This window comes from Pipistrellus hanaki (genome assembly GCF_964339955.1).
Source record: "Pipistrellus hanaki genome assembly, chromosome: 10".
NCBI classification, from domain to species: Eukaryota; Metazoa; Chordata; class Mammalia; order Chiroptera; family Vespertilionidae; genus Pipistrellus; species Pipistrellus hanaki.
This window is the reverse complement of record NC_140512.1, coordinates 40,950,382-40,964,777: the sequence shown is the minus strand read 5'-3', so window position 1 is coordinate 40,964,777 and position 14,396 is coordinate 40,950,382. Positions and strand designations below refer to the sequence as shown.

Here is a 14,396-nt window from a genome sequence, read left to right as displayed (position 1 = left end):
ATAGAGCACCTCTAACTAGTTCATAGACAGGCAGATAGTTTGAGAAAAATACACACAGTTGGATCAAGAAATCCTGACTGAAATTTCTCCCTTATTTTTTTTCATACATTGAAAAGTATTCTTGCCTTTTTTTCCCCCAAAGCATTTTCCTTTTGGACCAGCTGGGAAATATCCCATGCCCTCCATCTTTTGGGTTAACTTATAATTAACAATACTTCTACTGAGCATTATTGTCAGGGGCATGATAGAGTTATCTTATTTGATCCCTTTAACAGACCTGTGCGTTATTATCCCCATTGTGAATAGGCCTCGGCCCTCCAATGCAAGGATCATAGGGCCTACAGGTGCTGCTTTACCCCCACCTCTTACCTCTCCTGCTGACCTTCCTGTTGGTCCCTCTAGAAGAGTCTAGAGTCTAGACTGTTATGCTGCAGCCATGGTCCAGCCTTGGGCTCCTCCCTTTTGCTGGATTCCTCTTTCCCCAGCTTCCCCTTGGACCCTGTTTTGCAGTGCTTGCTCCTCATTTCAGGGTTGGCTCAGACATCACTGTGGGAGACTTTCCTGAGCCACACCCACCACCTTTGTCCTACCTGTGTTCCCTTTGAACTCGAGGGCAGGGATAGGGACTTTTGTCTTATTCTTAGTCTGTGTCTGACACGTGGTACAAAGTACACACTTAATATTTGCTCAACGAGTGGAAACTCAAACTACCAACCCACTAGTCATTGCTATCGTTAAGTCTGTAGCAAACCAATGTCCAGAAATAGGAGGTCTACATAAAAATGTAGTTTTTGAAGACTATTGGTACCAGTCTTTATACAGAATTGGCCATAGACCATGTATGCACATTTAGGCCTAGATGTTTGGTTTTTTTTAAAGCTTTTTCAGCAGCTTTAAAAACAAGATAGTTTTATTTTGAAGTTTGAACTTAATCCAATTCAAATGTTGATATATATCTAAAATGTGATACATAGTATATATATATTATCTATATGTGTACTTAATTCTATTAAAATATAGGGAACAAAAATCCCTGTTATGCTTTCATTGAACAAAATTTTAAACAGTACCACAGCTATGCACTGAGGGAAACACAGCTATTTGTTTCCTTGAAAAAAATTATTCTGGTAAAATATTTTGTTTCTATGGGACATTTCAAATATAGACTCATGTGAAAATTTTGTTTGACAGCCATCCAATTTTCCTGGTTGACTTCCCTGGAGAAAGTACAATGTACCGTGATTTTTTCTTTATACCTAAAAATTTGGAGTATATATCAGTATTCTGAAATCTAGTCACCTCATTAATTGAAACATTTTTTACTTCCAGGAAAAATTATCCTAGCATTTGACAAACTATTACCTCAAATAAAAATAAAGGTTTACAAGATTTATTTTCCTCCCTCCCTTCTTTCTTAAGTTCCTTGGCACTTGAGATACTCTCCGGTATCAAAAACTAAACTATTTCATTGCCAACAGATAGCAAGAAGAACACAGCCTAAGCCTATACCAATTAGCAAATATTAAAAAAAAAAAAAAAGGAAGTATATGCCTTAGAAATCCTGCTACGCAATTACAAGTTAGCTGTGTGTATATCAAATAGATATTACTCCTTGAGCAGTAAATACATGATCCAGATGTTTTAAATAATGTATTTCACATTTCTTGCATCTTAAGTTTCTCCATCCCTTTAAGCATCTGAACTTTTAAATATAAATAGCAAACAAGCTATACTTTTTTCCTGATTTCCTGAAGTTATCTTTGTTGAAGGTAATAGTTTGTTAAATGCTAGGATATTTATGAATGGCATTCTAAATCACACCATATTATGTGTTGCATTCCTCTGCCAACAGTTTTATGTCAATAATCTTCTCTCTCTCTCTCTCTCTCTCTCTCTCTCTCTCTCTCTCTCTCTCTATATATATATATATATATATATATATATATATATAAAGCCTAAGCAACCTTTACAACAAAATGACTGGTTGCTATGACGTGCACTAACCACCAAGGGCAAACACTCAATGCAGGAGTTGCCCCCAACCTGCAGGCCCCAATCGCCAATGGGGGCTGCTGACCACCCTGTCGATTCTTCCCCCAGCCAGCAGGCCCTGATAGCTCAGTCGGGGTTGGGTCCTGGGCTGGGACGGGGAACTGGGTGAGGGTGGTAGTGGATACAGGCAAGGGAAGGAGGTGGGCAAGCAGGGAACCTGATCAGCCCCGATTGCTGGCCAGGCCTAGGGACCCCTCCCATGCACAGATTTCATGCTCCAGGCCTCTAGTCTATAAAACAAAAAGAATTTACTCTTTCAATTTTGTTCATGGTTATATGGTTCCCAGAATTCCAAGAATCAAACTGGTTTTACTAAATAAAAAACAAAACAGCCTGACCAGCGTGACTCAGTGGTTGAGCACTGACCTATGAACCAGGTCACGGTTTGATTCCGATTCCTGGTCAGGGCACATGCCCGAGTTGTGGGCTCCATCCCCTGTGTGGGGCATGCAGGAGGCAGCCAATAAAGATTCTCTCTCATCATTGATGTTTCTCTCTCCCTTAGTCTCTAAAATAAAAATATATATTAAAAAAAAACCCCACAAAATGTTAAAACTAATTGCATTATCCCCCCTTTTATACAAGATCATCCTGATGCTTCCAAATGTACATTTTTTTTCAGGTATACAACTTTAGTTTTCATACATCTTTACTTCCCCCTGCTGCCTGACATCCCCTACCCCTCACTTAGCTGTATCTAACCTGGCCTGGGCTTGGAAGCCTGATTTCACCAGTTGTTATAACAACAGTTGTATCAGTAAGGTTCTTCATGAGATTTGCAGGACCCTCCTAGGAGGAAAAGGCAACAGCTTTTGTAGCATATCTGTGGCATACCTTGCTTCTTAGTGTGTGATCCCAAATAATGTTTTAATTAGTTTTCATTTTTAGCACTTCCTACCATTTCCTAACATTCATTGTTCAAAAATATTTAAGTTAACAAGTGTTTCTAAATCACATTTTAATTTCCATAAATGTCTATATAGCAATGGTTACGAATTAACATGAAATCTGAACTGGTGCTCTCTGGCAGTCTGTTCAGAGAAATGGGGACCAGATCTTAATATCAGAAATTATGAAGAGTTGCCAATACGCTTTCTAGTGAGAAGCATTTTCTTTCCAGTGTTCATTGTGATAAGAAGGTTGGTAGTTCAAAGAATTTATTGCTGCTTTACAGTATACATTATTAAATGAAGAAACATGTTAAACTCAAGGGAATTTTTATAGGTTACTTGCAATTGTTATTGCAGGCAACAACTTGTACATGATTTTATTTCCAAATCCACAAAAAACAAAATTTATACAAATCAGCACTGTAAAAATGTCAATTACAGCCCCAGAGGCTTTGCTGGCAGAATAATAGTCTAAATCCTAGGATATGGGAAACAGGATTTTTTTTCTGAAGTCATCTTTTTTTTTCCATTTTTTTTTTTTTTTTTACAAAAAAAATTTACAAGTGAAATGTTACTACAAAACTTTTTATAAGGAATTTTTGCAAAACATTTACATTTTACCATCAACTATTTCTGTTTAAAATCATTATGTAGATTTAATACCCTATGCTGCACATCAATTTCTGTGGGATGACAACTTAGTGACATGCATTAAAAAAACAAAACAAAAAAAAAAACACCACAAGGCATTAAAATGAAGACTTAAATACAAATATTGTTGCAATAAAACAGTTATAAAATTGAAAAATAGGACCTAAACATCATGCTTATCTAAGTTTGACAAATTAACTTTTTCTCCTAGATTACACACTTTTATTACTGCTCTCATGAGAGTGTGATAAATAATGACTTAACATCAAGTTCTAATGTAATCAGCAACACATACACAAACCTAACCAAAGAAAGTATATCTTAAGAAAAAACTATTCTAACACTGGAGTTCTACCATGATAAATACATAGTTTTGCACTGATAATTACAATAAAGAAAAGTATTATAACAGTGGCAAAGGGAATGAACAGTGAAATGTCATTAAACAAGACTCTACTGCACATCTGTGCCCTATTACTTATAACAGCTATATCCCACTGAGACAAATAAAGGACACTGAAATTTACGATTCTTACAAGAGAAAAGTGGATTCAGAATGGTATGCAGAAAAGCCTGTCAAGATATTTCTAATTTCAGTGGTGAAATGTGCACCTGCTAACACAAATTAATATATTTTATATGCTATAAAGCTATCCAGACTCAGTTTGTTAAATTTATAATAGGCCTCATTGTTGATTAAAAAATAACTTCCATTTCTGAAGAGCATACATAGGTATGCATTAAAACTGGTTCATGGAATAATGGTGCAGAGAGCTCAGACTTGGTATTATCAACAAAAAGTGTCACTCTGAGAAAACATGATTCAAACATTAAGAAAGTTTCTTTGCATAAAAAAAATTATAGCACTGATTGTGTGGCATGATAAAATATATATTTGATGTTTCAGCTCCTATATAATAAAATTAAAATTAACACTACCAAATGCTCCTCTGTACCAAATGAAACAAACTGATTCTGATGTTTTAAAGCCAGATAGATACATCAGCTGTTTAAGAGTACATTAAATAAAATATACAAAACAATTTACAAAATCAAACTAAAATTTAAAGACTTTGTTACAAGTCTACAAAAGCTTTAAGAAACTTGAAATTTATAACCACAGTGTAAAATTTTTCCTTTAATCTCAAAGCTTTTTTATACAAACTGAAAGCACAAAAGACCTTCAGTTTTATATAACGCTACAAAGGGCTGGCCTAAAGTGTACATAGTGTAAACAGTGATCATTACAGTATTTCTCCTTCATCAAAAATACAAGAAATATCACAATTTTAGAAGATAATTCGCATGAGTAGTACTTTTCCTGAAATAATAGGGAATGCACAAGAAAACATGTACCTATATTCAAACAGTCCCTAAACTGATGATGTTAATAAACCAAGCAATTAAAAACTTTAGTTTTCAAATGGTCAATTCCAATTACATTATGATTCTGTGTAAATACATTTTTAAAATAGCAAATATCTTACTAATATTTAAGCTATTGATATAATCCAAATATTTTTCATATGAAACTTTTGGCCATCTTTCCTATAAAACCTTTGCATAAACAACAAAATACATTTTTTTTTTAGTCACTTACATAACTAAAAATGGTTCCAATTTTTAAAAAATAATTTTTGCTTCATAATATCACACCTGTTACATATTTGTTAGGCTGCCTTTTTAGGGACAATTCAGTTACTAACATAACATAAAAACATTACTGTGTTATAAATTCTTAATCAGCCTTCTAACACAGTAGTATATATAAAATAGGATTGGCAAATTTTTAGTAGAGAGGAAAATGGAAATTATAATGTAGTTACAAGATAATTTTCTGCTGGACTTAAAATTTTTTTTGATAACTCTTTCTTTGGCTACCAAGTCAAAGCATAAAGAATTTTGCACACTGTCAACATAACTCATATTTACAGAATATGAAACTACGGAATGACTGATACTCTATGCAAATATTTCCTATATAAACATTTAAAATGAATTTTGTGGTACAACCCAGGGTTAGGAATATAATCAATCCTAACTTCAAAACCTTATATATTGTTGTCTCATTTTTTCTGAAGCAATCATGAATTTTGTTTTAATCATTTGTCACCCCAGTATTTTCCTAAGGTTTTAATCTAAAGTTTAACGTATAGTTTAGCTCTAAGTTCCTCTTGTATCTCCAAATGGAGAAAGTAGTTAAACTTCACTGATTGTCTGCATACACACTACTATAATGTAGTGGTAATAAAGACCTGAGATGCATCTCAGATTACTTTTTTTGGAACTTTCCTAATTCAACTGTTGAAGAATTTCTAACATTTAGAAAAGACGGCCAAAACTATTTTCAGTTGATTTTCAAAAATCAAACTAAGAAAATAAAGTGTTGTCCCTACCGTCAGTTAACTATTTTGTTTTCTGTGCTATAGGAAAAAAAAAAAAAAAAAGGATCCATATAAATTATTAGTGACTGGAGAGTATTTAAAGAAAACAAATCCAATTAAGGTCCAGCCTGCAAACTACTAAGGTCTGTCTGTCTTTCTAAACATGTTAACACATGATGTTAAAAGAGGGGAAGATTCAGTTTAAACAATATGTGACACATTTCCAAATAACTACAACTTATAGTGCGGAGGAAATACTTAGCTGTTTCCAGTACATCCATTTGATTTTTTGTATTTTTAAAATTCAACACTTTACATGTTGACCCCAAATCTTGGAATACTTAAGGAAGCCAAGAATGAAAACATGATTTCCTACTCTGTAGTCCACTTGACCAGCCCATTTCCAGATTTCCAAAGGTGTGTAAACTTAAGTGCAGCACTAGCGGTCTCTGTTATAAATAGCTTTTCAGAATTCTTCCATGTTGGCCGAAACATTGGGAGTTGCTGGGTTTGAATCTTGAGAAATGGCTGCAACTGTGACAATTCTTGGGGAGCCAAGCACCTCTGTAACAGATGAGTCCAGTTCTCCCGAGGTAACAATGGCAAGAGCTGTCCCACCACCTTTCTTATTCTGATGCGTTTTGACATGTTTGGAGAGGTGATCACTCCGCATAAACCTTTTAGAACATTCTGGGCATTCAAATCTCTTTTCACCTAAACAGAAAAATAGCAAATAAATAGTAATTCATTTTATTCAAATAAAATTATAATGTTAAATAATTTCTCTTCAGATCACACTACACTTATGTTTAACTTTTGATGTTGTAAAATACTTTGTTTTTATTTTAAAATACGATCAAACAAGCAATGCAACACAATACAGGAGAAATAGCATGTGACTGGGAATAAAAGACACAAGATAAAGTCCTAGTTTTGCTAAGAACTGGAAGAAAAAGCTGAAGCAAATAAAAGAACTCTTCTGGGCTTCAGTTGCCCCATCTATCGAAGAAGAGGGTTTCTAAAAGATGATCTCAAAAATCTCTTCCAGGTATCATAATATATAATGTTCAAGGCATGTCTACTCTTCCTTAAAAACTACTGTCTTGCCGAAACCAGTTTGGTTCAGTGGATAGAGCGTCTGCCTGCGGACTGAAGGGTCCCGGGTTCAATTCCGGTCAAGGGCATGTACTTTGGTTGCGGGCACATCCCCAGTAGGGGGTGTGCAAGAGGCAGCTGATCGATGATTCTCTCTCATCGATGTTCCTAACTCTCTATCCCTCTCTCTTCCTCTCTGTAAAAAATTAATAAAATATATTAAAAAACAAACAAACAAAAAAACACTACTGTCTGGGTTTTGGTTATAATGCCAAAAAGCATGAAAATACCTTAGAACTATTTCAAATAAAATCACTTAATAATTTAATAGTTTCCTCAAAAGGCAAAGATGAGTTAGGCAAATGCGCAATTTAAACTAAGAGTTTTTAGGTTTCCAAAGAATCAGACTGTCAGATTCTGGTACACAAAGTGATCCTTAAATAAGCTCTCTTTAACATATAAGACAGTTCTACTGGAACTATCCACATCTATATTCTGGAATAAAAACTTGCCCTGGCAAGTGTTCTCAGTGGTTAGAGCCTCAGGTCACAGGTTTGATTCCCAATCAAGGACACCTACCTGGGTTATAGGTTTAATCCCAAACCCCAGTCAGGGCACATGAAGGAGGCAACCAATCGATGTGTCTCTCTCACATCAATGTTTCTTTTTCCTTCCACTCTTATCTAAAATCAATGGAAAAATATCCTCAGGTGAGGATTAACAGAACCCCTCTCCTCTACACTTAAGAAACACAACTAAATGTTACCAAAAGGAAAAAAACCTATTTCAATTTTGTATATAACAGATGAAGCACATAAAAAATTGATTAAGTGATATACTGTACTCTTCATGATGGATCAACTACTATCTTCTGTCCTTCCTTCTAAAATTGTTACTTAAGGCCCTAGCTGGTTTGGCTGAGGGTAGAGCATCGGCTTGCTGACTGAAGGGTCCTGGGGTTCGATTTCCGTCAAGGGCACATGCCTGGGTTACAGGCTTGATCCCCAGTAGGGGGCGTGCAGAAAGCAGCCAATCAATGATTCTCTTTCATAATTGATGTTTCTATCTTTCCCTCTCTCTTCCTCTCTTTGAAATACAGAGGTTAACAGGGGAAGATTATTCTCAAATACCTAATTGGCCCATTCTAATCACATGGCTCTTAAAAAGCCAAGAGACCTTTCTTTAGCTGGAGTCAGAGAGATGTAACAGGAGAAATATAACAGATTAGGAGCTGAGAAGGACTGGATCTGCTGTTGGTAAGAGGGGCGGGGGGGGGGGGGGGTAATATGAAAAGTATAAGAAGGGATCTAAACGGTTGGCTCAGTGAATAGAGCGTCCGCCTGTGAAATGAAGGATCCTGGTATGTGCCCACTACTTGGTAGTAGGCACATACCAGGGAGTGTGCAGGAGGCAGCTGATCGATGTTTCGCTCTCATCGATGTTTCTAACTCTCTATCCCTCTCTGTAAAAAAATCATTAAAAAAATTATATATATATGTGTATATATATATATGTTTATATATATGTGTATGTATGTGTATATATATATATATATATATATATATATATATATATATATATATATAAAGAAAACTATAAGAAGGAATGTTAGCAGCCTCCAGAGCAAACCCACCAGCCCCCCACTGACAGCCAGCAAGGAAACAGGGACCCCCATCCTACAATATCAAAAGCTGAATATGCCTGACAGTGTGAATGATTTTGGAAACAAATTCTTCCCCTGAGCCTTCTTTAAGGAATACATCCCAGCTGACATCTTGATTTTAATGACTTTGTGAGATGCTAACTAAGCAGACATAGGCAGAACTTACTCGAACTTCAGACATAAAGAAGCTGATACAATAAATGTGTGTAGTTTTAGGCTATTAAATTTGCAATATTTTGTTATGGCAACAACAGAAAACTGAGTTACGTATATAAAATATAAGTAGTAAGTTATATAAAATATAACTTTAAAAAATTAAATTTTAGCTGACATTAAGTTCAAGATCTGTGAAATATTATCATTATAAAAACACAAAGCATGTCAGGGATAAATTCAAAATTTTGTTTCTCTAAGACAGTGGTTTGCAACTGATATTGCATGGCACACTATTTAGTCAGGGGCACTGATCTCTTTTTCTTTAGATTGTTTTTTTGTTTTGTTTGTTTGTTTTAAAGACAACAGCCAACACAGTAGCCATCCAGCATAAAAAAATCCAAATTATACTTTTTTTTGTCAGATTGGCAGAAAATATAGTTTTTGGTGTGCTGCATAATTTTAGTAATTAGTTTATCTGTGCTGTGAGATGAAAAGGGTTGAAAAAATGCTTCTCTAAGAAAAATCTCAAAAACATAATCCTAACAATTTTGGTTTAATAACTGACTTTGGAAAACACATTTGTTTCTTTGCCTATATTAGTAAGAGAATGCCATGCTGTATTACATGATCACTAAAATATAGTAGTCTTTTAAGATAATTTAAGTAGAAAATTCATATTTAGAAACATTAGATGACTTTTTAACATGATATTCTTAACAGTAATTTTTCTCAGAAAACATTTGCTTAGTTTTCTAAAGGAATTGTAGATTTGAGGGATGAATGAAATAAATCAGATCTTTTAAGCCTTATTCACTGGAAGTTAACCATTAAGAGCCAATTATAGCTGTCACAGTTCTGCCTATAACCTGGTTTTTAAAATGTTACCCTCAAACCTAAGCTAATACAATGTATAAAACATTTTATGAATTATTAATGTTATTTCTAAATTTGTCCTTTAATAACATACTTCCATATTTATATATTAAAATTAATTTCAGGGGCAAATTAGGGAACTATATTAGTTTCCTGGGGCTTCTGTAAGAAAATACCACAAACTGGGTGGCTTAAAACAATATAGGTATGTATTCTCTCACAGTTCTCTCTTTTGGAGGTAGATGTCCAAAGTAGGGTATCAGTAGGACAATGTTCCCACCAGAGGCTCTAGAGAAGCACCCTTTGCTTGCCTCATCCTAACCTTCTGGGAACGTCTGGCAATCCTTGGCACTCATTGGTTTGAAGCTTCATCTCTCCATTCAGTGACTTGAAGCTGCATCTCTCCAATCTGCCTGTCTTTACACAGCCTTTCCCTGTACCTCTGTGTCTTCTCCCCTTTTTATATGGTCATCAGTCATTGGCTTGAAGGCCCATTAGGTCCTAAAATCTAGGCATAGTATCATTTCATCTTTCCAAATAAAGCTACATTCAGATACCAGGGTTAGGACTTCTACAGAAATCATTTTTTTTTATTTGTTCTAAGAAACCATTATGCAAACTAAGAGACTTGAAGTCCCTGGATTCCTCCAACCCTCCCCTCCAAGATCCTCAACCACCAGTCCCTACTGAATATTCTTACTTACCCAGCCTAGAATATCTAAAATAATCTTCTCATGAGTACACTCTATTTTATTATTACCTGTGGATAAAAGTAAATTAAAAGGGGAAGGATGATCATTTGAGTGAAGTAATGTGGCTTAAATTTTCTTGAAGTAAATGACTAAGAGTAAGGTGAGGCTGAGTGGAAGTTACAAAGGAAATAAGACTTAAGAAGGTTTAGGTAATTACTAAAGTTGACAAAAAAGAAAAAGATTAACAGACTGAGACTTATAACTCTACAGCAGTGGTTCTCAACCCGTTAGCAGGGTCACCTAAGACCATGTGAAAACACAGATATTTACATTATGATTCATTAACAGTAACAAAATTACAGTATGAAGTAGCAACGGAAATAATTTTATGGTTGGCGTTCACCACAAAATGAGGAACTGTATTAAAGGGTCGTGACATTAGAAAGGTTGAGAACCACTGGCATAAGAAGAAAGTGAACGCTAAGGCAGAGTTGTCAACTATCTGGTTGAGTGCTGAATGATGCCCCAACATTCGCAGAGCCCCACAACAACGAAAGTATTTATTGGTCTCAGGTATTTAAAAAAAGAGTAGATGAACAATATTAACTGGTGAATATAATAGAATCAGAGGTATGGAAGGGGAGTGGACTGACAATTCTCGGGGAAAAAGGGAGTGGGGAGTGCGGGAAGAGACTGAACAAAAATTGTGCACCTATGGATGAGGACAATGGGTGGTGGGGAAAGGGCAGAGGGTGGGGTGGGAACCTGGTGGAGGGAAGCAATGGAGGGGGAAAAAAAAGAGGAACATTTGTAATAATCCAAACAATAAAGATTTATTTAAAAAATAAATTAAAAAATTGTTTGAAATAATCATTAAAATTTCAAGAAAAATGAGAAAAGTAAAAAAAAAAAAAGTATTTGAAGAAATGATTTGATGAAAAACACTAACCTATACATCCAAGAAGTTCAATCAATTCCAAGTAGATTAAATGCAAAGAGATTCACAGTGAGACACATAATAATAAAAACATTTAAAGTAAAACACAAAGAAAATCTAGAGAGATCCTCTAGAGAAGTGACATCACCTACAAGGGATTATAGATAAGAATAACTGCTGATTTTTCATCATAGATCATGGAAGCCAGAAACCAGTGGGATAATATATTCAAAGAGATTGAAGAAAAAACCTGTCAACTAAGAATTCTATATACAGTAAAAACTATCTTTCAAAAATAAGAAATTAAGATATTCCCAGTTTAATAAAAACAAAAATATTTCCCTCAGCAGAGTGCATCTATAAGAAATATCAAAAAGAGTCCTTCAGGCTAAAACAAAAAGGTGATGGTAACTTAAATCCATATGAAGAAATAAAGAACACCAAGTAAGGTAGTCTATAGTTAAACATGAAAGTTGGTATAAATGAGTTTCTGATTTATAACTCATTTGGTCTCCTATCTGGTTTAAAACACAACTGTACAAAGCAATCATTATAAATCTGTGTTGATGGGTACACAATGTACAAAGATCTAACTGGTGAAAGTAACAGCAGATGGAAAGGCAGAGATATATAAGAAAAAAATTTGTGTATACTATTGAAATAAAATTGGTATTAATTCAAATTAGATTATTATAAAGTGTAAATTATAATCCCCAAGTAAGGCAACCACTAAGAAAATAACTAAAGGTGGAACTATTATTCTGGATAATTGAGTCAATTTTTTGAATAGTAAGAAAACAAAAAGTAATAAAAAATCACCAATCACCAATAATCTTAAGCCACAAAAAATTGAATTCATATTGCTAAAATAAAATATAAGCAAATGAAATAAATTCCAGATCATGTAATTATGCTGATGAAGTTGACAAAAGGTAGAATAAAATATGAGTTAAAAAATTTTGAACATCTTCCATATAACTGTTGAATTCTATTTAATGTCCATTATTTCCAATACGATAGCTTATTATCATTAAATTTTTTTTTGTAAGCACTGAAAAAATAGGTAGAAAATACAAGTCCAAAAAGAAACCAACTAACCTGTATGGGTTCTTCTATGTCTCTGAAGCTCATCACTCCTTGTGAATCTTTTACCACAAAACATCCAGTTGCACACAAAAGGCCTTTCTCCAGTATGCCAGCGAAGATGTGCTCGTAAGTGAGATGTTTTGCCATAAACTTTTCCACATCCTTCAATATGACAGATGTGCTGTTTCTTTTTTCCCGGTTCACTGCCTCTAACAAAAACAAAAACCAAACATAATTACACTCCCAACACCAAGCTTAGAATTATGGAAAAGTAAAAGGGAATCAAAGTAATTAAATGATGCTTTTCTGTTCTAGCCGGTTTGGCTCAGCGGACAGAGCATCAGCTTGTGGACTGAAGGGTCCCCGGTTCAATTCTGATCAAGGGCATGTAACTCAGTTGCAGGCTTGATCCCCAGGGAACTTCCTCCTTCTTCCACCCAATCCCAAATCCTGAGATTGCCTGGGGTAGGACAAGATGAAAACATTGGGGTTTAGATCACCCTTGACCCAACTCACCTATAGTTCATAAATCAGAGGTCCCAAGCCATGAGAGGCAAACCAAGAAAACCTTTTGCTACTGATGTCCCCTGCCAACAAGCACTCAGCTCCTAGAGCAAGGATGCCCCTGAGAGAAAGGTGCCACTCACTGTCTCAACCCCCACTATGACACAAAGATTTTGGCCAGAGAGAAAGCATACCATAAAAAAAAAAAAAAAAAAAAAAAAAAAAAAAAAAAAAAAAAAAAAAGCCCTAAATGGCCCCACCCCTGCTCCAAATTGACTTCATTTGTAGCAGAGTGTTGAGAAGTTGAGCCTCCAGGAGTTCTTAAAAGCAATGGATATTATTGCAAAAGGCAACTGGGAACAGACTAATAGATTCATTGGAGAACTAGGATAAACTGTAGGCTGGCTTAGGTTGTTAGAAGCCAGAAAAAAAGACAGCTGGGGAAGCCCTCTAGAGTCAGAATAAATCTCAAACACAGACCTAGTGAGTGACCAAGCACTTAAAGGAATTTGATTGGATCAGACTGCGGAGAAATATATGCTCCAGGGCATTGTTGAATACAACAGAGCAATCAACTGGCCGTTAGTTGAACTTAATAGCTGGGTGTGGTTAGGGAAAACAGACAATCAAAAGATCCCTGCCAAAACTACTGTCATCCCAGAATCACCATCAGAATACAGTACTCAAGTATGCATCCACTGAGGAGGGTTCTAAAACAGCAGCTGCCAACTAGTGAGGTCCAAAAAGTTGGCAACTGCTCTAAAAGAATCCAGCCAGTCCCTAAATAAATAAGCAAACAACAAAAACAAGTTGGGAGGAGGCGGAGGGCAGGGATAGTAAGAATTGCTACAATATATTATCTAATCTGTGGTCAGCAAACTGCGGCTCTGGAGCCACATGCAGGCCTTTGGCCCCTTGAGTGTGGCTCTTCCACAAAATACCACGGCCTGGGAGAGTCTATTTTTGTGGTGTTAGAAGAAGTTTTAAATTTAAAAAATTTGGCTCTCAAAAGAAATTTCGATTGTTGTACTGTTGATATTTGGCTCTGTTGACTAATGAGTTTGCTGACCACTAATCTAAACTATCTAGTTTCCAACAAAAAATTATGAGATATGCCAAAAATAAAAAACACAAAAGAAAGTGTGACCCATATACCAGAAACAAAAAAAAAAAAAAAAAAGGGGGGGGGGGGAGAAACTTCCTGTGAAAAGCAATCAAAATTTAATGAAACTTCAAAGTAGCAATTATAAATATGTTGAAAGAACTAAAGGACACCATGATTAAAGATGAAGCATAATGACAATGTCACATCAAATAGAGAACACTGGTAAACAGAAATGATTCAAGAAAAATCTATTAGAAATTCTAGAGATGAAAATTACAACTGAAATGAAAAATTCGCTAGAGGTACTT

At 35.2% G+C, this 14,396-nt stretch overlaps 1 protein-coding gene across 4 annotated transcripts in view; it reads right to left on the bottom strand.

The window, feature by feature from the left end:
* Window positions 1-3,263: 3,263 nt before the first annotated feature.
* SP4 (Sp4 transcription factor) overlaps window positions 3,264-14,396 on the bottom strand; it is a 52,709-nt gene continuing 41,576 nt past the window's right edge. For all 4 annotated transcript variants that reach the window (XM_084896196.1, XM_084896197.1, XM_084896195.1 and 1 more), the window contains exons 5-6: window positions 12,492-12,688; window positions 3,264-6,691 (exon numbers count right to left, since the gene is read on the bottom strand). In XM_084896196.1, the coding sequence (XP_084752322.1) occupies window positions 6,444-6,691; window positions 12,492-12,688 (445 nt within the window). In that variant the 3' untranslated portion in view covers window positions 3,264-6,443. The remainder of the gene's footprint in view (window positions 6,692-12,491; window positions 12,689-14,396) is intronic.